The 27,766-nt window shown below is 44.1% G+C and overlaps 1 protein-coding gene across 1 annotated transcript in view; it reads right to left on the bottom strand.

Moving 5' to 3' along the window:
* The window catches only part of PTPN1 (protein tyrosine phosphatase non-receptor type 1), a 64,090-nt gene that overhangs the window by 15,974 nt on the left and 20,350 nt on the right, over positions 1-27,766 (bottom strand). The window contains exons 2-3 of the mRNA XM_068987030.1: positions 4,905-4,995; positions 1,454-1,554 (exon numbers count right to left, since the gene is read on the bottom strand). Of these exons, the coding sequence (XP_068843131.1) occupies positions 1,454-1,554; positions 4,905-4,995 (192 nt within the window). The remainder of the gene's footprint in view (positions 1-1,453; positions 1,555-4,904; positions 4,996-27,766) is intronic.

The following is a 27,766-nucleotide window of genomic DNA, read 5'->3' as shown; positions in this document are numbered from 1 at the left end:
TTTGCTTAATGAACGACACTGAAAAAATGGGCACAGTGTTCTTGGTTTTGTGGCATGGAAATGATTTCAGTCCCACTGTCCAGTGGTGCAACTTTGGGGCCAGGCTGCTTGAACCCCTTACGTGAATCTCAGGGCAGAGGGAGACCATGTCAGCAAGCAGCTGGATACATCTGGGGTGCGATCTGACGGACAGACGGAACTTCAGACGTGCCAAGCAACTGCGAGGGTGCGGGGGTGGGGAGGACAGCGGGGTAAGAGTTTTCATGATGATTTCCTAATTCCCGTTTGACTTTATATACCCTATCTTTGCTTTGGGCTTGCTGACCCCAGACCAAGCTGAACGGCTGAAATCAGGAAGTAAGGAACTTGACCACTTCTAAAAGAGAAGTTCCCAAGAAGCCACTTGGCCACAACCTCTTCCCACCAGCTTGCCACCAAGGTCTCCCTGCCCCTCACCCCAACCCCAGAGGGCTGGGAGGACCACGGCTGAGGGCCTGGGGACTGATGTTCCGTACAATGCCTGGGGGCGTGTCGGGCAGACTCTGGTCATGTGTGGAGAGGAACCCGGATAGAACAAAGGGACAGTCAAGAAGGGCCCCCAGGAAAAGGCTCCAAAGCAGACTTTGGTCACTGTGCTGCCTAGCTTCACTGTCATTTTAGCCTCCAAATATTAGACAGGGTTGTGATGTTCACAGTCACCCTAGGACCCAACCTAACATAAGACTGAGAAACTGACATGGAAAGAGAAAAGAGGAAATGAGGATTTAAAGAGAGAGAGAGAGAAAGATTTAGACTGTGTATATCAATGTACCAGTAAGAGATGATGACTTGAGAAAATCGGTTGAGAGACCCCTTCACCCTCTTCCCCAGACTCCCGTGGTCTCTGGGTCATATACCAGTGTTTCACAAAAGGCCAATTATGAAACCACTGTTGTGATTTCTTTTTCCATAAAGATGCCAAAAACCAAGGGGAGTTTCAAGTCATTCTGCATGCTTCTCCACATAACCTCACACACCGCTCCACCCTCAAAGAATGAGGACCACGCAGAGGAATTCTGAAAGGCCATCTGGATAAAGATTTCTGGTCTATTACTAACCCTCTTACGTGTCCATAACCAGCTCTGATGCCCTGAGGCAAATACTTAGGGACTCAACACAGGTACCATCTTCTCTAGCTACTGCCTCTGTCGACAAACCAGACAACCCTGGCATTTTACTGCTGTTGTCTACAAATCCAGCAATGACACACTTCCCAGGAAAGACTCATGTCATGACTAGACTGAATCTCTGAAGGAAGACTCTTCCCTCCCATGTTGCTTTTTTGGGTTAGAAACCTGGTCTTCTAAAAGATGTGGAAGACTTTATGTGAGGCATGGATAACGGCACTGTCTAACTCTTTGGCTGACATCGAGAGAGGCAAAACCCACTAGAGAAAAATTCAAACTCTGTTTACCTGGGTGAGAATGTAACTCCTTTGGGCTTCTTCCATTTTTATCAAACTAGCATTGATATAGTCGTTATCTTCTTGATGAAGTTTAATCCGACTGTGATCAACTGAAAGGCAAACCAGAATGCAAGGTTAATCCAGGGGGTCTTAAGTGCTTGCACAGGCGATGCGCCCTATGGGGAAAGCAGAGAAGGTGAGTGAGGTGCTCAGGGTGTTCACACTGGCTGAGTCCAAACTGTTCTGAGATTAAATTAGTGTCTCCAATAATGGGAACAACAAGTACTTTCAGAAGGTTTTTGAAAGTATCTGAAACTTAATACAAAATAGCAACAGAAACAAATTACACTAAAACACAGATTATTAATTCTTGTTTGGGAAATCTGTTTTTAGGCTTTATCGTCTTATAATATTTATTACTGTCCTCACACCTCAGAAGATGGGGGGGGAGGGGATGTCAAGGAATCTGTTCTCTGAGGCCTAAAACATACTTTTATTGAGTAAAAAATGCAATGGCTTTGATCTTTAAAAGGGAACAAAATCCACCAATATTCCACCCAGTCCCCAGAGTTCAAGTTAGTACAATGAACGAAGTTGTTCATTTACGATCGCGTCTCAGGCTCACCTGTGCCTAATGCTTCCAAGATTAAATGGCTGAAGTATACAACAGTGTGAAAATTCATACCTTGAATTCCTTGATACAAGGTTGTCTTTAAAAAAGCTCAAGTATAACATAAATGTCACAATCAAAGACACTTAAAAGAGAGTTTAACAGGAAAACATAGACTCTGAATCCAAAACACAACACTAAAAATATATTAAAAGTAACCTTCAGAATAGTTTTTAGAAATAGACTTGCATTTGAAAGGTCTACCCCAGGTTACTAAAAAAGCACAGCCACTTCTTCTCTTTACCACATTGTCACAAAAGCCCTATTTTCCTGAAGGCAACTTTCCTTATCTTGCCAGGCCCATTAACAAGAGCAGGTGGGTGTTTTTATTTCTGGTACAAACAAGGGACAGTAAACTCAGCTGACGGCCCATAAACAGTTCTCCCCTTGCCCAGAGAGAAAGGAAAACTTAATGCGGATAAGCAGTTAGGGGCTTTCTACTTGAAAGCGTTCCAAAGAGATGTTTTAGTAGATTAGCCATTGTTTGGAATAGTATTTCTCATCACAGAGGGTTAGTACACACTGACATACTCAGGTGATACTGAAATGGGCCATGGACACAAGCGGCCTCACAGCACTGGGTGGTGACCTCGGGCAGAAACTTATCTTCTGAGTGCTGAGTGTTTCACCTGCCAAACGGAAGATACCAGGATCACCTTCTACCTTGAAACTTTCTCCCCATTTCCTTCATAACTTTAAAAGCAAATTACCTTCTCTAGTGAAGAGTGGAGGTAGGGGAGAAAAATGCAAGGAGTTAAGACTGGTTAAAACCAACCTAGATAGCATATTGAAAAGCAGAGACATTACTTTGCCAACAAAGGTTGGTCTAGTCAAGGCTATGGTTTTTCCGGTGGTCACGTATGGATGTGAGAGTCAGACTGTGAAGAAAGCTGAGCGCCGAAGAATTGATGCTTTTGAACTGTGGTGTTGGAGAAGACAAGAAGTCCAAGGAAATCTAACCAGTCCATTCTGAAGGAGATCAGCCCTGGGATTTCTTTGGAAGGACTGATGCTAAAGCTGAAACTCTAGTACTTTGGCTACCTCATGCGAAGAGTTGACTCATTTGTAAAGACCCTGATGCTGGGAGGGACTGGAGGCAGGAGGAGAAAGGGACGACAGAAGATGAGACGGCTGGATGGCATCACAGACTCGACAGACGCAAGTGTGAGTGAACTCCGGGAGTTGGTGATGGACAGGGAGGCCTGGCGTGCTGCAATTCATGGGGTCGCAAAGAGTCGGACACGACTGAGCGACTGAACTGAACTGAAAAAGTTTGGGAATTGTATCCCTGGAAGAATATTTCAAATGCTGTTTTTTTTCTCTGTAAAGCTGGTTTACAAACTTAGATGAATACTGATCGAAAACATAGAAAAGAAATGAAAGATAATATTGTTGCTAATTCAGAGCGAGTACAGCAAAGGCTCCAGACCAAGGGCTCGGTGGGCACGAGTGTGCGGTGTGAACCTCGGTGGTGACTCCAGTGCAGGGCAGCTGGCCAGGGCCTCATGGCAGAATTCCCTGAGAAGAGGCCATCAGTATTATTCTTAAATGAAATCTATGTGAAGCCATAGCCTGGAAGTGCTAAATCAAGAGAATCAGGCACTGGGGCAAAATCCTGTGTCACCTGACCTAGCCGCGTGGTGGACGTGCCCAGCGGGCACTTCAGTTCCTGGCCGTCTCAGCCACAGCCGACACCGAGAGTGAGACTTGGGGCTAAGCACTGATGTGTCCTGACTTCCGTCTGCGTCCAGTCCTGAGATCCCTGTGACTCCGGTGTGACTGAAGATCAGAGGAGAGGGCAACCCGCCTGGGGCCATGCAGCTCAGAGGGGCAGAGCACCGCGGCAGCCGTCGGAGGTAGACTGCTTAGCGCCAGCCCAGGTCTGATTCACTCCCCAGCCCACAGCCTGGGACACCGCACCATCTGGCAGGAGGCACTGCCACTTTCCTGTGGAGGGCACCAGGAGCCGGCCCTGCAGCGGGCTTCGGTGGGACTGGCCTGCTCGGGGGCCTGGTGGCATCGTCACGTCCCCGGCAGAGGGCACTGCTGTGGAGGTGCCGCAGCCACGGCCCTCACTGCTGGGCGACGCCACGTGGAGGTGAGTCCCAAGGCTCTCTGTGACCTAGAGGAGGTGGTGAAGTTCCCGTCCTTCCCTCCTCTCTAGTTTTTCTCACTTTACACAGATTCTAGCACAGTTATTCACTTTCGAGGGATCAACGGACTGAAAGCCAATTACTCAGAAGGCAGAGGAGGCTGCCAGCAGGCACACTGAGAGCTAAGGGCAGCAAAGAGCCAGAAAAACAGTGATGGTGGAGGGGGTGACCTGGGGGGAGGTGAGGTCAGCGAGCAGAGCCGACTGCGTCTCTAGCTGAGGCGGTGGGTGAGTGCCTCACCCACCCCCACCCGTGCCAGTGCAGGGCATCACTGCCGGTCAGTACAGTGCTTCGGGCCCAGCAATACCAAGTCACCCAGAAGGGGTTATATTACGCCTGCCATTACACACACTCAGCTGGTAGGAAAATGACTCATCATTAAAATAGTCGAAGCTAAGAAAAGTGCTTTGAACTTCGCTGAATTTTCTAGAAACTGAAACCTTATCCCTCCTCCATGGGTGGAAAAATGAACCATTACTATAAGCCTCTAATACCTTCATCATAGGAAACAATCAAGTCACAGACCTTGACTGCTATTGATTTATTACCAAACCCCAGGGCTAAAGGAGTCTGAGAGGCCCGCAGCCTCGGAGGAGCCGGCTGGATGGGAGCAGGTGACTGTGGTGTGAATACTTACAGGGACTGACGTCTCTGTACCTGTTTCGGTTTTTGTTCTTAGGAAGCTTGGCCACTCTGCATGGGAAGTCACTGGCTTCATGTCGGATATCCTACAAAATAAGAGATAAAGAGTTCTCTCTTGAAATCTCTGGCACCAGGAACCCAGCTGACTGCGTGCGGGCCATGTGCCAAGCACTGAGGAAGACGTGGCACAGAAACCAACAGCAAAGGGGGCCGGGGAGGGCGGGAAAGGCAAGGTGTTAATTCAGAGGCACGTCCAAGGCCATGGGAGGGAGACAGAAGCATATCCGCGTGCTGTGGGTGGGAGGAGGCGGTGTGGGGCTAGGAGCTGAAACAACATGGAAGAGGGCGACGGGAACGGGGTGCAGTACTCAGAGCACCCAGCACAGCAGAGGCACGGGGCTGAGTGGGCCGGTGGAGGAACGACAGGGCTGGAGTACACAGGTGGGTAGAGATCAGATCTTGGAGAGCCTTCTGTCAGGCCTGGGAATTCCATCTGCAACCTCTTGTAAAGCTACAGTTTACCAAGAGCAGATAAAAGGCCCTCTTCTGCCAAGCAACTATCCAAACACTTTCCCGAATGTGTGTGTGTGTGCATGCGCACGCACACACGCAGTCAATCATGTCCAACTCCTCGCAGCCCCATGAACTGTAGCCTGCCAGGCTCCTCTGTCCATGGAATTTTCCAGGCAAAAATACTGGAGTGGGTTGCCATTTCCTACTTCAGTGGATCTTTCCGACCCAGGGATCAACCCTGCATCTCTTGAGTCTCCTGCATTGGCAGGTGGATTCTTTACCAGCAGCACTACCTGGGAAGCCCCAGATGCTTTCCTAGAGGATGGTAAACAAATCCCATTAAATCAAACCGTCAGAAAGTGCAAGAAGTTAAATAAGTAGGGTGACAATATACAGCCTTGACAGAAGGCTGCAGCGTGTGTCCCGCTAGACAGACCACACACACCGCATTTGCTCTCCCACATCAACAGCACTATGACTCCGTTTGGAGACCTTTTTCTCTATGTCTGCATCTCACTAGTACTTTCACTAGTACTATGAAAAGACAAGCGCGCACAACAGTGTGTGTACACTCAATGCCACTGAACTGTTCACCTAAAAATGGCTATGATGGTAAATTTATGTTATGTATGTTTTACCAGAACTTTGAAAAAAAAGGACAAGGCTGCAGTGAGAGAACAGGAGAGCAGACAACAGCAGCACAGCTTCGGAAGCTGGCCATCAGACTGATGAGCAGCTGGCAGGTGGGAGGAGGCTCAGTCACAAGCCGCGGTGGGGAGAGCAGAGCGCCGGCCTGGTTTCCACCACAGAATTCTGGAACGAGGGGTGGGACTCTCCGCAGGGTGGGGCGGGGCTGGGCGAGGGGAGCTGCATCTCCGCCCCCACCTCCCCCTTTCTGCTGCTGGGTGCCTGCTGCCTCACACCTCTGCTGAAATCTGGAGATTTACTTTCTGGAAAATGTGAATCAGGGGGCAGAGCACCGTTCAGGTGATATGAGCAAACAGGAAGAAAGACCAAAAGGTACCATCACGAGGGTATGCAAATAGCAGCCCACTTGCACCCAGAGGCCTCAAGGCAGACGTGTGCTGCCCAGCCTCGGGCACCTGCTGGGAGCCTGCAGTAGACCCCAGAAGCCCCCCGTCTTCATCAAGCACAGACCACCGATTAAGAGATGTCAGAGGAAGGAACGCCTCTAGTATGAAAGAGATCTAAAGGAAAAATAAAACACGGGAAAAACAAGCCCCTTGGAGGAAATAGAGTGCAGAGAAACCAAAGCTTAAAAATATATTTATCATTAATATACTCAGAAAGATAAGATCCATACATTCATGGATTAAGAACAGGATGTTGGATAAAAATGTCTCTTGGAACTTGAAAACAAGATGGCAGAAATGATAAGCTTAACTGAAGAGTCAGAAGATAAAGGTAGAAGAAACTGCCTTTCCAGAAGGCAAAGCCTAAATAAATAATGGAAAATTAAGCAGAATAAAATACAAGGAAAGAAAACATTAAAAAATAGTTCAAGGAAATCTACCAGAGACATCAAGTGCTCAGCAAAACTATAAAAACAGACCCACACTAAAGCACAGTAATGTGTAGGTCGAAGATCTTGCCAACAAAGAGAAGATTCTGTAAGTTTCCAGGAAGAAAAAATAGTTCACTTTCAAAAGGTAAGGGGATCTGAATGGCTTCAGATTTTGTAAGAACACTGAAAGCTGAATGGCAACAGAGCAAAATTCTGAAGAAAAATGATGTCCAACCTAGAATTCTACACACAGCCCCAATAATCGTCAGGCAAGAAGGAACGAGAGACACGGCTCAGATCTGCAGGGCCTCAGAGACCCCACCACCTCTGCTGCCCTTCTCAGCATCCACTGGAGTTTCCACCTGAGCGAAGGAAAAAGCCAAGGAAGAGCAAGATGCAAGCTACCCAGGGGAAACCAAACGAGCAAAACACGATCCACAAGAGCAAAGGCGCAGGCAATCTCCGCGCAGGCTGCGGCGGGGGAAGCCCCAGGATGGCAGCTACACACCAGCCCCAGGGGCGAGCAGCCGGACTGGACCGGAGTGACTCAAGCGACGGACATGCCAACAGCATGCCTCTGTCCACTATACCCTCCGTGACTGAGCGAGACCACCAGAGGGAAACGAGAATACCTGCAGTCCAGAAAACAGGGACGCCAACTGAGAAGCAAAGCAAAGCTGGGTGCCGTGTGGCAGTGTTCAGAGCAAGCGACCCAGACAGAGGGACGGAGGTGTCCAGGAAGGATGCCTCCTCCAAGACCAGGGCTGCAGCTGCGGAGTCACCTGAACCTGCTCTGTCTAATACAGTAGCCATAAGCCACCCGAGATGTGGCGAGTCTGAAAAGAGATGCTGTGAAGGGTAAAAAACACACATCAGGTTTTGATAACTTGGTACTAAGAAAAGAAGGTAAAATATCTCAAATACTTGAAACATTGACTACTGGTTGAAATGACATTTTGAACATGTTGGATTAAGCCAACTATATTATTACTCTCATCTGCTTCCTTTTACCTCTCTTGCTGCATGCTAAGTCATTTCAGTCGTGTCTGACTCTTTGCGACCCCATGGACTGTAGCTCGCCAGGCTCCTCTGCCCACGGGATTCTCCAGGCAAGAATACTGGAGTGGGTTGCCATGCCCAGAATTACATACATGGCTGGTACTGTATTTCTATTGGATAGTGCTAACGGAGCTCAACATTCAGAAAACGAAGATCATGGCATCTGGTCCCATCACTTCATGGGAAATACATGGGGAAACAGTGGAAATAGTGTCAGACTTTATTTTTTGGGGCTCCAAAATCACTGCAGATGGTGACTGCAGCCATGAAATTAAAAGACGCTTACTCCTTGGAAGAAAAGTTATGACCAACCTAGACAGCATATTCAAAAGTAGAGACATTACTTCGCCAACAAAGGTCCGTCTAGTCAAGGGTATGGTTTTTCCAGTGGTCACGTACGGATTTGAGAGTTGGACTGTAAAGAAGGCTGAGCGCCGAAGAATTGCTTTTGAACTGTGGTGTTGGAGAAGACTCTTGAGAGTCCCTTGGACTGCAAGGAGATCCAACCAGTCCATTCTAAAGGAGATCAACCCGGGGATTTCTTTGGAAGGAATGATGCTAAAGCTGAAACTCCAGTACTTTGGCCACCTCATGTGAAGAGTTGACTCATTGGAAAAGACTCTGATGCTGGGAGGGATTGGGGGCAGGAGGAGAAGGGGACGACAGAGGATGAGATGGCAGGATGGCATCCCTGACTTGATGGCCGTGAGTCTGAGTGAACTCCGGGAGTTGGTGATGGACAGGGAGGCCTGGTGTGCTGCGATTCATGGGGTCGCAAAGAGTCGCAAAGAGTCAGACTGAGCGACTGAACTGAACTGAACTGAGCTTGTGGAAAATTGTTGTGAGAGGTTCTCAGAAGGTATGAGAAGAGTTAACAACAGGTAGGGGCTTCCCTGGTGACTCAGGCAGAAAGGAAACTATGCAAATGAAGAAAAGGCAACCACTGACTCCAAGAGAACCTATCAGAAAGGAGAGCAGGGCAGCACAGCACTGCCTGTGAAGCTGGGCCAGGCAGACAAGCCAGGCAGACAAGCACCACATGCTGGGGGAGGGGAAGCAAGAGGGACAGCAGAAGGGACGGCTGTGCAAGAAAGCGCCATCCTGTATCTCCCTGAAGATCTAAACTCACAAATCAAAGGACAAACATTTCCCTTAAAAACTGAAAACACATGCAAGCTCGAAGCAGGCTCAAAGAGTTCAAAAGTCATTCATAAAAAGAAAGACTGGGAATGGGGAGATTCCCAGTGGGCAGCAAATAACTGGATTATAAGACCATGGTGGTAGTATTTAACTTCTTAAACCATGTGTACATTCAACTTGGATTTAAAGAGAAAGTCCACATTCTGCTATTCTGCTATTTAAAAGAGAAACCTACAAAATGGCAAGGCTTTTGACTCATATGAGCAAGATAGATAGCAACTGAAAAGTAAGATAATATATTATAAACCCACTTGAGATTAAACAAATTAGTCTAGTAGTAAATGTATCCATCACATCTTTTATGGATGAGATTAAGCTTTGGGGGAAATGCTACACAGCACAGAAAAATGACTTGAAGGGGGAAAAAAAAATCTCATTTTTAAACTTCTTACTCTAGTTATTATTTGGACGTGTTCACCAATAGGTACAAATTTGCCTTATGACATGAAACAATCTTGCTCATTCCAGCTGGTGTGACTGAAAGAAGATGGAAGAAACAGTTGATATGAATAAACCACTGAAAAAATATTCATTCTAAGGAAATAAGGGCCAAAACAACAACAGTGTGCAACTGATTTTATGCAGCTGAAGGATTTAGTAACCTGTACTTTTTTGGTTGAAGAGAACACACCGAAACAGCTAATAAAAATATTGGGAAAATAGAAGCTATTCACATAATAGCTTTGAAAGAGTCTAAAATTAAGGTAGACTCAAACAGTCAAATGCACAGATCTTAAATATGTAGTTCAGTCAGTTTTTCTAACCAATTTCTTTTTGTTTCCTGATTTATTTTTTCCCCAAATGTCATACTTTTCCTTTTGTACTGGGGTATAGCCGATTAACAATGTTGTGACAGTTTCAGGTGAACAGAGTAGGGACGCAGCCACACACAGACTTGTATCCATTCTCCCCAAAACCCCCCTCCCATCCAGGCTGCCACATAACGTTAAGCAGTTCCGTGTGCTATACAATCGGTCCCTGTTGTCTAATCAATTTTGAGGTATAATTTACAAATAATAAAACAAACCCGGTTTAAGTGTTTCTCTATTTCAGAACTGCACATAAGAAATACATGCAGGCTTTAAATATGAGTTTACATTTCACTCAGTAAAATAAAATGCCAGGATTATAGTATTAATATTGAGGAGTGATAAAAGCACCTATAAAATTAAAAGTTAACTACCAATAGTGGTTTAGAAAAAAGTAGATTAACAACTGTACCACGAAATGTGACAGAAATACAGCAAAACAAGATTTCTGCCTTCTAAAGGACACCAAAGGCGAGCCGGCTTTCCAACAGCTGAAGGAAAGCAGACCAATGGCCAAGTTTAAGGGGACTGCCATCGCAGCATACGGCGTCCCTAGATCTTATACTGCTCTGACCAAAGATTAAAGAATCCACTGAAGTGTGCAAAACATCCACACAGAGAAAATAAAATAGAATAAAGGTCTTAAGGCTGATGATGAGAAGATGACTGTTGGGTAAATTTAGGAGCCACGCCAAGAAGGAAATAGTAAACTTGCCATGAAACATATTCTCAGAAGCATCCCCTGAAAACCCCCATTCAACATTTCAAGCACCATTCAAAGTGCACCTCATCCTTGCAGGGATGAGATCACACTGAATGGGAACCTGTAACAGTGAAGTGGCCTACACCAACAGACAGCTGCCCGTCTCCAGCTGCCCGTCTCCTTCCCTCGGATGGTGCTTCATTGGCTTTTCCGGAGTCTACTTCCTATTCTTGGTACAGGTTTCTTCAGAAATGTGACAGCAGAAAGCATCACGTGTAACAGACATCAAAGGTTCATGCTCTCCTAGAGAACACATCTGATGGTGTGTGGCCAAAGGAGGGCTCACATTCAGTCACAGCTTACCGGTGAGTGGTTTACATTACACTGTGTCATTTTATATAGGCACTGGGCACCCAAAATGATCTGCCGCATTTCTACAGTGAATCATTTTCATGGGAGAGAAAAAAAAAAACAACAGTTCTTTTAAAATTATGACTGAGCTGGGCTAGAAAGCTGGGATAAAGATGCCTGAAGTGAAGTGAAAGTCGCTCAGTCGTGTCCGACTTCGCAACCCCACAGACTCTACAGTCCATGGGATTCTCCAGGCCAGAATACTGGAGTGGGTAGCCTATTCCTTCTCCAGGGGATCTTCCCGACCCAGGAGTTGAACCGGGGTCTCCTGCATTGCAGGCAGATTCTTTACCATCTGAGCTATCAGGGAAGTCCTAAAGATGCCTAATAAAATTTAAACAAAACATCTGAACTGAAAATCCATCTTAAGAGGCAAGGTAGGGCAGAAACCATCATTACTTGAAAAACTTCTGAAGCTAGTTCTGACTCCCCATCCTTCCACACTCACTTAACAAGATGACTGATGATCTTCCAGTGAGCACCCAGTGAGCTCCTCATAAAGCTCTGGGAAGAGAAGGAATTAGGGCCCAGAGTCAAGCAGTTTCTCTATTTACAGGAAAGCTCATTATCCATTATTTAAATACCCCCCAAATCCAATTAGGCAAAAGTCAAACATGGGGTAAAGCTGATAATGTTTTAAGTGAGAGTTCTAATTTTTGAAAACACATAGGCATAAAAGCCAGGCTTGCAGAAATATTCTAATGTTTATAGCACTGTGTTAAGTTAAACTTAGCGATTTTGGTTTGAACATCCTTCTCTCTTCAGTCCCACAATAGGGTGAGTGTCTCTGGCTCCACTGTAAAATGCATCATTTCTCTTAAAACTATCCAAGAGTGATGAGGTGGAGCCAGTGTCTCACTAAAGCTGGGAGTCTGCTGGGAAGGTCCTAGACTCTCAACCCTCCTAGCACCAGCCTGGGCCCAGAGTGGGCATTCAACCTAATTCTAATAACTGAATTAAGGAATGGTTCTAAAGGTGTTCAGAAAGTCCTTAACTCGATACCAGTCTGCTTCATCTTATGGAGTAGAAATGTTCTTAAAGGGAGTGTGTTTAAGCAAACGTCTGGTCCACTCCTGCTTTCCAATAATAACAATAATTATTATTCTTACTATTTTGCTTTGCAATTGAGTCACACAGCCTCTCAACAAGATAGTACTAAAGAGCTACTAAAACACAAATTCAAAGCATAAATGGTTATTTTTAGATGATTTAGATAGCCATGTGTTTTAAATGTCTGAAGGAAGAAAACCCCCCAGTGGTACCTTGTATTTGCTAGAACTGCAGCGAACTGCAACTCCCTTAGTCTCTTCAACATGGTCTATTCTCCCCACACCCTCTTTCTACAAACGGTTGCCTAATTTGATCGTTCTAGCTGCTACCTAGTACTTTAAGGAAACTACTGCCTCTCAGAAACAGAGCTAGATCAAAGGGAAATACAGAAGTACAGTAAAGGCAATCATTTAAAATAATAAGTGAACATACAGGGCATGCATTTCCTGGAACTCTTGCAAGTAGTCACCACTGAATAGGAAGATATATATAGAAGTGGGGAGGGGGGCGGGGATGGCTAGACTAGAATTTTAGGAACCAAATCTTCCAAGTGACATTTGTGTTGAACAAACTGTTACTCATAAATCTCATTATAAATGAGAATATAAAATTACTGTATAGTAAAGCATACTGAGAAACACACAACTTTCAAAATCAGAAATTCAGCGTCTTTCAAGCTGAAAGCAATGCTGTGCTCTTTGTCTACACTGGTTAATGGAACGATATAACTTACTGCAAAGATCTTTGTTGTGGTGGTTTAGTTGCTAAGTCATCACTAAGTCACGTCCGACTCTTTGCCACCCCATGGACTGCAGCAGGCCAAGCTTCCCTGTTCTTCACTATCTCCCAGAGTTTGCTCAGATTCAGGTCCAGTGAGTCAATGATGCTACCGAACCATCGCATCCTCTGCCACCCCTTTCTCCTCTTGCCTTTAGTCTTTCCCAGCATCAGGGTCTTTCCCAGGGAGTCAGCTCTTCATATCAGGTGGCCAAAGTATTGCAGCTTCAGCTTCAGCCCTTCCAATAAACCTTAGTAAATGATTATATTTATCCATTTATATAATCAATATGCCAGAAGTCACAGTCAATACTGCTAAACTGTAAGATAATCTACACTGCTTAGATAATAAAGAGTTTAAAATTTAGTTAACGAGTAGCAAGCTTGCTTTGGTTTAAAGTTTAAAATGATTATGCAATGAATAGAAAAAGATGCTGAAAAGTAAACCCAGAGCCTCAAAATCTAATGTGGTAGGCTGAGAGAGAGGAAGGAGAAATGAGCACAACCAGCTGGCGTTTAAAAGGCAGCAGATCCGCAGCGATCACCCTCGCCAAAGCCTGCAGACACGCTGGGTCATCCTGTCCACTGGTCAGGGGGGAGGTTCAAAGATAATGGAGCCACAAATCACTACCAGAACAATTATGTGCATTTGGAAAATGACATGGAAAAAAGCAGAATCAAATTGCTTTACAAATTCCCCACAAATGAGAAGATGAGGGCAGGCACGGCAAGTGTGGTGTACCCTCCACAAAGGCGGCAGGGGGAACAGGGGAATCAACATGTGGAGGTGGTGGGGCTGTTTCAGCTCTGAACTACACCCTCCGCTCTGAATGCAAAGTGAGGGTCAATTAAACACAGAGAAAAACACAAAGGCACAAAGGCTCAAAAACAAAACAAAAACAAACGAAAACAACACACCTCCCACTCAAAATCATCTGTAAGCACAATACCGAAGAAAGAAAAACACACACACTATAGAAGACTCGTTCTGAAAAATAATCAACCAGAAAAATAACTATTTCACATGAAATTTACTGTTGGCTTGTCAGGCACTTTAAAGATAAATGTATTTGAGATCAGGGATAAATAAAGAAATTGTGCATAAAAAAGATGTTACATATACATCTAGGAAGGAATAAATGAAGACACAATAAGCAGATAGGAAAGAATAAATGAGAAATCTTGAAATGAAATCGACAACCACTGACATTTAAATAACAACAGACCTTAACAAATGAAGATAAACTCTGCACTGAACACAAAGGACAGGCACTTTGGAAGTGAGTACAGAGGAAGAGAGCATGGAGAAGCAGGAGACAGACAGGACAGGGCGGCCCCAGTGCGCCTCCAAAATAAGTCAGTGCCCGCACGATAGGGTCAGAGTAAAGCTGCAGAATATTACGGGTAAAAAAAGAATCTTCAAAGTAAATTATATTATCCTTCGGATGCTTAATATAACGTTAACATTATCATTTATTTTTAATAACTCTATGGTTACACAGTTAAATAGTTAACAAAGAAAAACTGTGTTTTCAAGGGTCACTGACTTTAAACCTTATTTTTACAATCCTTAAAGTATCTGTTTTCTGTTTTTGTTGCTTTTTAACATCACTTACATTTTCTGTTAAATGTCATAAATTTCACCTTGGGCAGAAATCAATAGGCAGAAAATGAATCAGACTTACAGTAACTCATGTCAATGAAGCATATTGGAACAAGTTTTTTTTTTTGAATGCTGAGAACCACAAATGTTCTCTTGCCATTCCTGGAAGAGAACAGTCTAAAAAACTGAATCCACTTTCACTTCTGTTTTGTTTACCTTCTGCTTTCCATAGGACAGTTGACGTGTTCAGGCCCTGGGGTTCTGCCACTCTGCAGAGGACAGTGGCACAGCTGACTAAGGACACAAGTAGCTGGCAGACATCTGAGAGTGGAAGGTTCACAGCTTGCTTTACAAGGAATCAGACTGCCAACCACCAGCTTCCTCCCTCCACGGTTAATTTCCCTATGGAGACCTTAGGAACCCACACAATATGCCCACTTTGAAATAACTGATATTTCATATCAGTTTATGAAACTGATGGTATTCTGTGGATAATCTGGGAGTGTGAATGGGAGGGAAACAGAATGTCAAAATGAAACCAGCTTTGGTTAAGAATTTGTTTAACATTTCAAGAGTAGTACAAGATTCTCTTATCATAACCAAAGAAAAGGCTTTTGTATTACTGTTACCAACCAAGTGAGTTTTCTAAATACCTTCTAGATGTAAATGTACTTTTCTACACACCACTTCGGGATTAGAGATGATGAAGGAAGATGCGCCCAATGCTCAAAACCATTCTAAAGTGATAGTTCTTTAGTGAAGCCACAAAAGTAAAATGACAATTCGGGGAAGAGAGGAAGCGGTGACCAAGCTCTTCTGACCGGCATTGCAAAGAACTCAGCTCATGTGAATTAAGGAAGCAAGGTTTACATTCAATGTCTGAATCTCTTCAATTCATCCAAATATTTATTTAGCACTGACTATGTGGAAAGCAAGAAGGATAGGAGGGTGAACAAGAGAGGCAAAGTCCTGCCACTGTGGACCTTGTGCTCCAGTGGGGAAGATGGCCAGACAAAGAGACACGAGGTTCTGAGCTAGGCGCTGCCACACAGAACTCACGCAAACATGCCCACCACTATTCATCAGGGACTGATGGTAAAACAGAAGGATTAGAGCTCCTAGCAAGCAGATACTCTACCTATACCCCCTCCCACCACCAGGGATCTGATCCCTTCTGGAGAAGCAGAAGGGGCAGTTCGGAAGCCCCAACCTCCACCCGCACACGCATTCCTTTCGCTTCCTCCTGGGTTCTAGCGCTGACCTGTGCCTGAGAACAATGAAGGACTCCAGGCACCAGCACAGAAGCACACGCGCCACACGTTCTAGGCAAATGAGGGGCAAGCTGACCCATAGGGGGCCACGTCTACAGACAACCCCATGTTAACGGTGTTTTTCGACGGAGAGAGGTTCTTCTTGGCAGCACAGTTCAATTTATGAATCTTTTCCTTTATGGCTAGTTTTTGTGGGGAGTCTTGTTTAAGAAACAGTTTTCCATCTCAAGTTTATACACACACTCGCCTACATTATTCTTGAAAGTTAAAAGAAAAATGTTTCCCATATATTTTCACTTATATCTTGATTATGACTCAAAACGCTGGAATAAAACATACAGATGACAAAATGCCATGTCTGTCCCTTCTAACAGCTGTTTTTGTGCACAGTAAGCACTCCTTTAACTTTACCAGCAGGCACTTACAGTCTGCTGCATGATGTACAATGGAACGAATGTCTGTCTTTGCGTAACAGTCTTTGAGAATATAAGCATTTTTCTTACTCTTATAAGCTCTTTACATATTTTAAAGCCATCAATTCTTTGTCTATGCTGGAAACGACTTTTCCAATTTATTTGTTTGCACATTAAACTTCCCCTACATAAAAATTTTTTTAAGTGTGGGAGAATGATCGTAAAACATCATTGTAACAATAGAGCTGCCACTTGGGAGAATGATTGAGGGAATTTTTATTTTCTATTGTTTTCTGATGGTTTTCTAGAGCATACATGCATTATCTAAGTAATAAAAAGTTTTAAAGTAGTTCTAAGTTTTAAAGTATTCAGACCCTATCGAACTTTTCCTCTGCGATTTCCTTTATTGCTTCTAATGCTAGAAAGTTGTCGTCGTCTTCAGTAAGAAATAACACTTTAGTAAAAAAAAAAAAAACCCCATCCATCTGGTTTATTTCCTTCTATAGTTCTCACCTATACCCACTCTGCTGTCTCTAAATCTCAAACTAGCAAAGAATAGGTGTTTCTTCTCCTTCTGTCAGCCTCGCAGTTACTCTGCTAATCTCTGTGTCCGGTTCAGAGAGCTCGACCTCCCTCTCCCTAAACTCAAATAGTAACAAAAATGCAGTTGCATCTGATCATTCAGATTTCAGAAAGAACAAATCACTATTTTTCAGAGAAAGAAAAACCGTTAAAACTAGGCAGAATTAAAAAAAAAAAGATTAATGCAGGCTCGATCAATTCTTTGCAACTATTTAGCAAAGATCAAGAGGAACACAGGAGGTTAAAATAGTAGGAAACTTAAAAAACCCACAATAATATTTCTGCACTTAAGATGAACATTGCTCCTTTGTTCTTCTGTAAGGAAAGGGTAGGCAGCATGGCTTTGGCACAAAGTTCTGCCCCCGTATTTATCTGGTATGTATTATTATGTGTCTAAATTTGTAGTGAAATACATGGAAAAAAAATGAAAACATTATATTATTTCTGTTCACCATGTCAATAAACAGATTATTTTGTAAAAAGCATACTTCTCCATGTTACCTGACGTCTAAGTTTTTAACTTCTGTCAAAGCAAATTTTACTTTATTGAGCCAGTCAGTCAGTTCAGTCGCTCAGTCGTGTCTGACTCTTTGCCACCCCATGAACTGCAGCACACCAGGCCTCCATCACCAACTCCCGGAGTTCACTCAGACTCATGTCCATCGAGTCAGTGATGCCATCCAGTCATCTCATCCTCTGTCGTCCCCTTCTCCTCCTGCCCCCAATCCCTCCCAGCATCAGGGTCTTTTCCAATGAGTCAACTCTTCCCATGAAGTGGCCAAAGTACTGGAGTTTCAGCTTCAGCATCAGTCCTTCCAAAGAACACCCAGGACCGATCTCCTTTAGAATGGACTGGCTGGATCTCCTTACAGTCCAAGGGACTCTCAAGAGTCTTCTCCAACACCACAGTTCAAAAGCATCAATTCTTCGGCACTCAGCTTTCTTCACAGTCCAACTCTCACATCACATGACCACTGGAAAAACCATAGCCTTGACTAGACGAACCTTTGTTGGCAAAGTAATACCTCTGCTTTTGAATGTGCTATCTAGGTTGGTCATAACTTTCCTTCCAAGGAGTAAGTGTCTTTTAATTTCATGGCTGCAGTCACCATCTGCAGTGATTTTGGAGCCCCCCAAAATAGTCTGACACTGTTTCCACTGTTTCCCCATCTAGTTCCCATGAAGTGATGGGACCGGATGCCATGATCTTTGTTTTCTGAATGTTGAGCTTTAAGCCAACTTTTTCACTCTCCTCTTTCACTTTCATCAAGAGGCTTTTTAGTTCCTCTTCACTTTCTGCCATAAGGGTGGTGTCATCTGCATATCTGAGGTGATTGATATTTCTCCCGGCAATCTTGATTCCAGCTTGTGCTTCTTCCAGCCCAGCGTTTCTCATGATGTACTCTGCGTATAAGTTAAATAAGCAGGGTGACAATATACAGCCTTGACGTACTCCTTTTCCTATTTGGAACCAGTCTGTTGTTCCATGTCCAGTTCTAACTGTTGCTTCCTGACCTGCATATAGGTTTCTCAAGAGGCAGGTCAGGTAGCCTGGTATTCCCATCTCTTGAAGGATTTTCTACAGTTTCTTGTAATCCACACAGTCAAAGGCTTTGGCATAGTCAATAAAGCAGAAATAGATGTTTTCCTGGAACCTTCTTGCTTTTTCCATGATCCAGTGGATGTTGGCAATTTGATTTCTGGTTCCTCTGCCTTTGCTAAAACCAGCTTGAACATCTGGAAGTTCACGGTTCACGTATTGGTGAAGCCCAGCTTGGAGAATTTTGAGCATTACTTTACTAGCGTGTGAGATGAGTGCAATTGTGCAGAAGTTTGAGCATTCTTTGGCACTGTCTTTCTTGGGGATATTTAATTAAAAAGCAACTTTCTGAGTAACTCTTCAAACAATATCCAGAATAAAATAGCTATGTTATTGTTGCTCGGTCACTCAGTCGTGTCCGACTCTTTGCGACCCCATGGACTGTAGCCCACTGGGCTCCTCTGTCCATGGAATTTTCCAGGCAAGAATACTGCAGTGGGTTGCCATTTCCTTCTCCAAAAATAGTTGCACCTCAACAAATTAAATTAGAACATCTTCCCGCCTCCTTCAACATATTCAAATGCAATTGTTTTAAAGAAGATGCCTGTCAATGCAGGAGCCGCAGGTTCGATCCCTGGGTTGGGAAGATGCCATGGAGAAGGAAATGGCAACCCACTCCAATACTGTTGCCTGGAAAATTCCATGGACAGAGGGGTCTGGTGACCTGCAGTCCATGAGGTCGCAAAGAGCCAGACACGACTTAGTGGCTAAAGCACCACCACCACCACAAACTGCTTTAAAAGGGCTCTGTGCCCTCGTCTTCTCCAGTCATAAGCTGTGGGCAACAGCTGCATGATCTTTTGGTCATGTGCCTTCTTAGAACTGGATTCATAAAAAACACATTTTCTAAGGGATGGAAGGAGGCAGTAAACCTCTTCTAATAATATATGACCAATTTTTAGAAGCTTTTGAAAGCTGATGCATGCCAAATCTTTCCTCAAGAGGATTTGCTCAATATCTCAAAGCTACAACTAAAACTATATAGGAACTAAAAATCCATATACATATTGCTAGATACAGACTAGGGTCACTATTATTACATAAATAACTGAAGCTATTGCAGAAGCAATATCCCTTAAGATATTAAAATAATAGCCAGACACTCTTCTTCCCAAGGCTCAGAAAATGAAGACATTTATGCTGGTTTAGCAGGAAAATAAATCCCTAGGACCAAATAAATCAAACATTTTGCAAAAAACAGGATAACGAATTTTAGAGACACTAAGTCTAGTGACATTTTCATGGAACAGGCAATGCCTAAACTTGAAAAAAGCTCATCATTAGAATGTTTGCTTTCTTACTGCACTGAAAAGCAATCTTCACAAGATTACTCATAGCAAACAGTGTGTAGCTTCAATAAGGTATGTTCATTAGAGAACAGGGTAGTTAAAAAGCCAGAGTTGTAGCATTCTTAAAAGTAATTGGTCTTAACACCCAAGTGTATTTTTTAAAGCAAAGCCTCACATATGATGCCAAAGTCAAGTTTTGAGGATCACCTTCAGAACCCAGAGCACAATATATCATTGTACTTGCAGCCAATTTTTGGCCTTGCATTTCATGCTGCGCCAGTGTTGTGGGGCAGGTGGCTCTGTCATGATCCCTGTCCTCACTGAGTTCCTACTCAGTGGGGAAGACCAGCCGTGGCCAAACACAGCACTACTCAGTGGAGTCCTGCCCAGAGGGGACATGTATTCACAGGAAGAAGGGAGAGGCATCGAGAAGGGCCCTGACAGTGAGACAAACTCAGGAGCGCCTGGGGAGCAGCCACATCCATGCAGACCAGAGCTCTTCCTGGCGCTACTGACCTGCTGCGTCTCCTTGCCCATGCTGGCTGACACTAAGCGGAGAAAAGAAGTCAGACGGCTGATATCCAAGCTGCTTTGCCTAGTCTGTTCTGACACTGTTGATTCAAAGGAAGCCTGAGCAATGAGGGCTGAGGAGGAGAAAGCATGGCCACCCTCCACTGGAGCAACCCCAGCAGCCTGCCGCCCTCTCCAGGCCCGTGGTCAGAGAGGAGAGAGTGGGCCCGCACCTCATCCGGGCCTGCAACCCGGGTCTGTGACCCTCAGGGGCGCACCGGGCACAGCTACCATGTCCTAAACCTGTCTCTGCTCCACAGGCTTCCCCAGAGACTGCGGTCTGAGCCTCCTCAGCTCCGAGGAACAGACATGCCAGGTCTAGCGTGTTCCCTGCCGAGCACGACTCCTGCAGACGCAGGGCCCTCATCAAGGATCCCCTGACTTGAGTGGGCTAAACAGGACGAACCAAGCCAAGAGAGAGGAACGTGGAATGAAGAAATCCGAGAAAGTGTGAGGATGGCGCTGGAAAACAAACAGTGGCTGTCAGAAGCAAGCACCAGTGACCCCACTATCTCTGAGCACTCTGTTCTTGGACTTCCTCAACAGAAAGGTCGGGGTGATTTTCCAGTAATGAGTAACTTCCTGCCATGATGCCCAGGGAACGGCTGGGTGTGAGAGCAGCGTTTCTTGGAAGGATGTGCCTCTTCCTCTCCGCTTTTCCTGCAGGCGGTACGGCTCTCTGATGTGCTGCATTCCTGGAGAAGGCTTCACTCCATCTGAGGCGGGATCCGGGCTCCCTGAACCCCATCCCTACAGAGCAGCGGAGGAGCAGGTCAGCAGTTGGAATATCAAGAAGGCTTTTCTGGAGCCCGGAGCTGGGCTGAGGAGAACTCAGCCTGGTAGAAAGCACACCCCCCCACCCGGGGCCCTCTGCAGCAAACAATATTTAGGCAGGAAGGGCAAGTGCTATCTTCCCAGCTCCCTGCCTAGCAGAGCATGCCATGATGTTCAGCTCCCTAGAGGCTGCACTCCAAATTTCTGTCCACGTATGTCCAGGCTGATGGTGCCTCAGCCCAGACCCTGGACATAAACTTCAGCTTTCCCTGACATTTCCCTTTCCTTCCCAAGTCCAAAGGCGATGTGGCTCTGGCTCCTCTGATCCCTGAGTGTTCAATTTTTTTTTTTTAAGTATTTATTATGATGCTAGAGTATCAAAATAAATGAGAGCTGGGAGGGGTTAATGGGTAGAGGCTACAGAGGAAAAAAGATGCACCATGAACTTATAATGGCTGAAACTGGGTGACAAACACACAGGGGCTCGTTACCCTAATCTAGTCCCATGCTTGAAAGTCTGCATGAAGGGTTCTTGCAACTCAATTTTTTTGAGCAGAGAGGAATACTACAATCGGATGCGTGTTTCTGAAGAGACTACTCTGGCTTTACGGTCCTGGGAAGTCAGTGGCAGCAGGACAGGTTTTTCCCCTCCCTGAACTCCCCCAGAAAAGTAAACAGGACGGCAAAACTGACAGACAACCCTCAGACAACAACTCAAACAGAGCCCTTTAGGATTTTGAAAGTGCACAGAAGGAGGGGACAGCCAGTGATTAAGACCCATGTGGCACTGCACTGTATGGGAGGAAGGAGGATCAAGACATGGGGGAGTCTGATGGCTGTGATCAGGAGAACCCCGAAGCATAGGCCTCACGGGGAGGTGTGACAGGCCGACCGTGTGTGTAGCCAAACCCGGAGCAGATTCTGCAGGCTCCGATTCATAGGTATCAGCAGGCTCCCCTTCCCCCAGGTACCCAGAGGCCCTCCAGACTCTCCCAACTAAGACCTTCCAAGACAAAGCCTGTACCAAGAGGCTTCTGGGAGTAGACCACATCGAGCACGGTAAGGACAAAAGGGGCAGAGGAGAGAGAAGGTTGAGATAATAGGTAAAAACAGGAGGAACAGGGGAAGCAGACCCTGGAGACACAAAAGTCACTTCACAAAGGCAGCTGAAGAGGGAGCCCGAGAGCCCTGAGCTAGACCATCCGCCTGATACACCCCTTCCTCCTCAAAACTGCTGGGAAACTGTTTGCTTAAAGATGGCCAACTGACAGGGAACAGCTGAGTTCCACATAACATTACTATACAAGAGAACAAGGGTCAAAAACTGCCCCTACAGAAAAGAAGAGCAAGCCAGAAAGAGGCCCACAAAAGATGAAACTAACCCAAGACACTAAGAACATGGTAGAAGCTCAGAAAAACAGCACAAATGAGGAGAATTCACAAAACAAAGTAACTGGAAAACAGGATTCGAAAAGGTTAGTGAAAGAAAGCGGGGACGAATTTAAAAGAAAAGAATAAAGTATTTTTAGAAATAAACATAAGACAAGGAGAATCCAAGAGCAAACACATGTTTAATGCCTTAGAGGAAACAGATATAGTGGAGTTAAAAAAAATAATAATTCCATAAAATATAACCAAAGAGAAATGTTTTAATTGTGTAAGTTTGAAATAATATTTTTTTAAACGTGCAAGTATATTTAACAATTTTTCTTTTACTTTAAAAGCTAATTAGATTTAAAAATTTTTTGAGGAAGTGAAAGAAATAGATGATAAAACAAGAAAATCAAACAAACACACAACAGGCTGAGTCCCTGAGAAGGAAATCAAAACAATGGAACAAAAGGAACAATGGAAAAATACTGCAACTTCAAATTTAAGGCTCTCCTGAAATTTAAAAAAAAGAAAAGATGTGAAACTATATATTAAAAGAACACACTGGTTTGGGAGGAGAATGACCCAAGATGGCCAAGAGCAAGATACAGTTTAACAAATGATGACACTATGACACCAAAGGCTAAGAAAAAACTCCTCTGGGTATCTAGCAAAAGGGCCAAACCACTTTAAAGGCAAAAAAACCAGACCATCAAACGCCCACTGCAGCGCTCTACACTGCAAGACACACAGCGGAATAACGTATTTAAATTACTTAAGGGAATAACATGTGATCCAAAGATTTTTATATAGATAAAATGGCCTTCAAATATTAAAGCTGCAAACTGTTAGGAATACGCATTGATAATTCACAGAATATTTCTATAAACCATTCCCAAGGAATTTAGTAGAGAAGGAGCATCAGGCAACCAAAATGACAAGAAAGGTTTAAGGAGCAACGACCATGAGCAATAAGGAGAGTTGGATACAACTTAGTGACGAACAACAGAGCAGGCCTGACACAAGAGGACGGCGGCGCAGCGGGCAGTGTATACGCGGCGGGCAGTGTATATACAACGCAGAGGACGACCGCCAGAGGGGACGGGGAAGGAGGAACAGGAAGGGCAATCAGCAACGGATATTAACTGAGACTCCTCAGATGCCAACCGAAAATACTTCAAATCGGATGCTGGGGGAGAGGGAAGGAGAGAATGGCTGATTATTACATAACTTCAATAGTGCTCACAGAAGGGAATCACAGGAACAGTCCCAAACTGGGGGCTCCGAGGGTAGAGAACAGCGACATCAGAGTCGAAGGGATCATCGGAAAATGCAAACATTCCTAAATACTCAGACTTACTTACAAAATCCCTCCACAGGAATTATAAACACATGTCCAGTGTACACAATATAAAGGTGTAATGAAAAACTTTACCAGCGTTAACAGTCTAGCAGAATCTACTCCTCCAAACATACAAAACAATGAACTCTTAAATAATGAATTCATTATTTTTGAATTGTTACTACTTGTTTTTACATAGACGGGCCCACAATATATGCATTAGTCTAGAATATAATCTTGTTATTCAGCCGTCTAACCTACCTTCATCTACTCAGGTAATTTTTCTAAAACTGCATTTTCTGGGTTATCAATCACACTACAAATAGAAGAAATCAAACTGTCAGCACCCACTGGCTCACAGAAAAAGCAAGAGAATTCTAGAAAAACACCTGCTTCACTGATTAGGCTAAAGCCTTTGACTTGTGAATCACAACGAACTGTGGACAATTCTTAGAGAGATAGGAATATCAGACCACCTTACTGAAAGATGCTTGCTCCTTGGAAGAAAAGCTGTGACAAACCTGGACAATCTATTGAGAAGCAGAGACACTGCTTTGCCGACAAAGGTCCGTCTAGTCGGAGCAGCGGCTTTTTCAGTAGCCTCACATCCGTGTGTGGATCTCAGAGTTGGACCATAAAGAAGGCTGAGCACCGAAGAATTGATGCTTTTGAACCGTGGTGTTGGAGAAGACTCTTGAGAGTCCCTTGGACAGCAAGCAGATCAAACCAGTCAATCCTAAAGGAAATCAATCCTGAATATTCACCGGAAGGACTGATGCTGAAGCTGAAACTCCAATACTTTGGCCACCTGATGCAAAGAGCTGACTCACTGGAAAAGACCCTGATGCTGGGAAAGATTGAAGGTGGGAGGAGATGGGGATGACAGAAGATGAGATGGCTGGATGGCATCACTGACTCAAGGGATATGACCGTGAACAAACTCCAGGAAGTACTGAAAGACAGGGAAGCCTGGCATGTTGCAGTTCAGGGGTCGAAAAGAGTCATACACAATTTAGTGACTAAACAATAAGTTAAAAAAAACTTCACCACTTTACCAGGTTTGAGAAACAGATTCTCTTGTTGAAGTACCTTCCACATACTCTTATGTTATTAAATCTTAATTATTAAGAGTTGCTGAACAAGCTTAGCCAGAACCAAACTTTTTCATCAGTGGGAGCCTAACCTCCACTGAGATCGTATTCTGGACAGAAGGAGCTCTCTTCTCTCACTCTCCAAACTCTAAACAGACACTCACGCCTCGTGTTCCTTCTGGGGTCCTTTCCGTCTGCATGCCCTTGGCAGTTTCCTCCTACTGTGAAATTTCTTCAAGCTGTCTGTCCAGTCGCCGTGCTTCCAGCGACCCTGTGCAGCTTCACGACTGGCATCGACCATCTCGGCTTCTCTCCCACTCTACTCAGGCTTCCTCAACTCAGATACTTTAAACCAATTTCCTTCTTACTTTTCACATGTCTACTGTTTCTTTTTACTTCAAAATTGAAAACTGGGGGTATTTTCTCATTATTAAGGTAATATATTCCCACTGAGAAAACTCAAACAATACCAAAAACCAGACCACGTATGAACATCATATGACTACTGAAAAATCAACTGACCACACATGCAGCAAGCAAGTGGTTATTAGCTTAATGAGAAGACTATTCACTGAAGAAATAAGAGCAAAATTCTCAAAGCTCCTTTGTTACCTGGACGTTCCCTGTATATACTTATTCTTCTACTTACTCTGCTCTGCTTGAAGTACAGGCAACTTGACATTTACACATCCCTGTCAGGCTTTTTTTCCAGACATACTTTGGTCTGTTTTGAATGGCACTAAATGGTTCTTAGTTACAAACCACCCAGAGGATCTTTCAGTAGCAGGGCCAGAAACTGTAAATTAGCTAAACTGTCTACAAACAATCGGTAAGCTGGTAAGGTACATTCAGACTGACAATTCTGTTCTCAGTCTACTTATTTCCCTTATGGGCAGTTGCTTTTTAAAACAAGTTGTGAGAAAACACATAAGGATATGAGAGGGATATATGATTAGGAGAGGAGATGCTTTTTGAGGGCAAAAAAGAAAAAAACTGGAATGAAATCACACCACAAAATAGCATTACTAATACAAGAATTCATGGAAAACATCACGCACAAATGAGCACAAGTAAAACCAAGGAAACCTGCTAAGATGGACAAGCTGCCATCCATATCAATATCCTGGTTGCGACAGTGCATTACACTTTTGGATAATGTTATCAAGGTGGAGGAAACTGGGCAAAGGGTACAAGGGATCTTTCTATTATTTCTCACATGAATCTATAATTATCTCAATAAAAATTTCAATTAAAAATGATTGGCAGAAAATAGACAAAATGGTTATAGTACCTACACTGTGCAATGATAGGGATAAAGAAAACTTTTATTCTTTTTTGTTTTCCATAGTAAACATATCACTATACAATGAAATACAGTATAAATTAGAAAAATAAAGAATTCTTAATAAGGGTTGAAAGGATAAGATGAAGACTTTAAGTATTCTCAAAATAGTATATAAAATCTCAAGCAATCTGAGTAAAGTGAATAGAGGACTCTTCAACGAATCATGGGACTCTAGTATAAGACAAATGCTTAATTTTAAAATGTCTGTAAACAAAGAGGAAGTCCTACTTTCTGCAACTGAATAATTAACTTCCAGGAATCATTATCTCAGGAGGTGACATACTCTGGAGACCAGTGCTTAGGCCATGCATGTCTTCCCTGCTTTCTTGAAAACTGCTAAGCCCCTTCTGTTCAAAAGGCTGTCCCACCCCATCTTGTAAGCCTCGCCTTCAACACTCTCCTGGCACCTTTTATTTTCCTTCCATGGCACTTTGCTCCGCAAGTCATCGCCCGCGTGACTGTGACGGGGCCACGGGCCGCGTTTCCGACCACCCGCGCCTGCACACGCGCCACTGCCTAGCGTCCCGCCTGGTATCCACAGGCACCCGATCAAGTTGGGATGAGTTAAGTGTCAACATAATTTATATGAATTTATAGATGACCAGCATAATGGTTTGTAGGGAAAATTACAACTCTTCTGTTAGTGAATAATTGTTAGGTAGCTTACTCTTTTAAGTGTTGAGTCCTTAATGTGGTTTCTTTAATTCCATAAACATTTCTGAAGGGTGTACAGAGGTATCCATCTTATATGGCAACTAAATTCTATAACTTGTGATGAGGCAAAAATTGCATGCAACTGAGATTAAAACCTTGGGGAAAAAAACCTTGAATTGTCAACATTGAAGGCTGAGATATTTTAAAGCCTAGATCTTAACTTCTTTTGTTTCTCTTTACCTGCAGTCTCCCCTTCCTTGCAGAGGATATCAAGAAGTGGTCAGACAGGACAATGTGGTACTTAGAGGAATTGCTCTTTTTGTTTGTGGCACTATGTACAGTTTAACTAAGCATGATTAAATGCGTGTACGGTACAGGTCCACAAGGTGACAATAAGCCAGACGCTACAATACACTTGGTCTTGAGGATACAAAGGTCTGAAAGACATGATCCCATATTCTTGGAGGGTTCATGTTCTAGCTAAGAAGAAAATAATATATAAGCAATAGAATAAAAATATTAATTCACATAAAATGGAATTGTTAAAAAGGAGCAACATGCTGTAAAAAAAAAAAAAAAGCTATTTGGCATGTCAGAGGCAGAATACGTGCTTTCTCAGTGGCTTTCTTCCTGCGACCAAATCCTAACTTTCCTCCAGGGAGATGGATTCCTCGAGTGGATAAGGGAAAATCACTGCATTCACAGAGGTAACAGAGAAAGCATACTAATAATATTTGCTGTAGTTTTTTGAAAAAAGGGAACTGAACAGGACAGTCAGCTCAGCGTTGGGAGCACGAGGCACATGCTCCATGGAGGTGGGGCCTGTGAGCTGAAAGCAGGCTCTCAGCAGACAGGAGATCCAGCACCCACAATGACTCAGTCTGAAGTGCAAAGGGAACGGGGTG

This window comes from Capricornis sumatraensis, chromosome 15, assembly GCF_032405125.1.
Source record: "Capricornis sumatraensis isolate serow.1 chromosome 15, serow.2, whole genome shotgun sequence".
In the NCBI taxonomy this organism is placed as follows: domain Eukaryota; kingdom Metazoa; phylum Chordata; class Mammalia; order Artiodactyla; family Bovidae; genus Capricornis; species Capricornis sumatraensis.
Note: the sequence above shows the minus strand (reverse complement) of the source record. Positions and strands in the feature narration are given on the sequence as shown.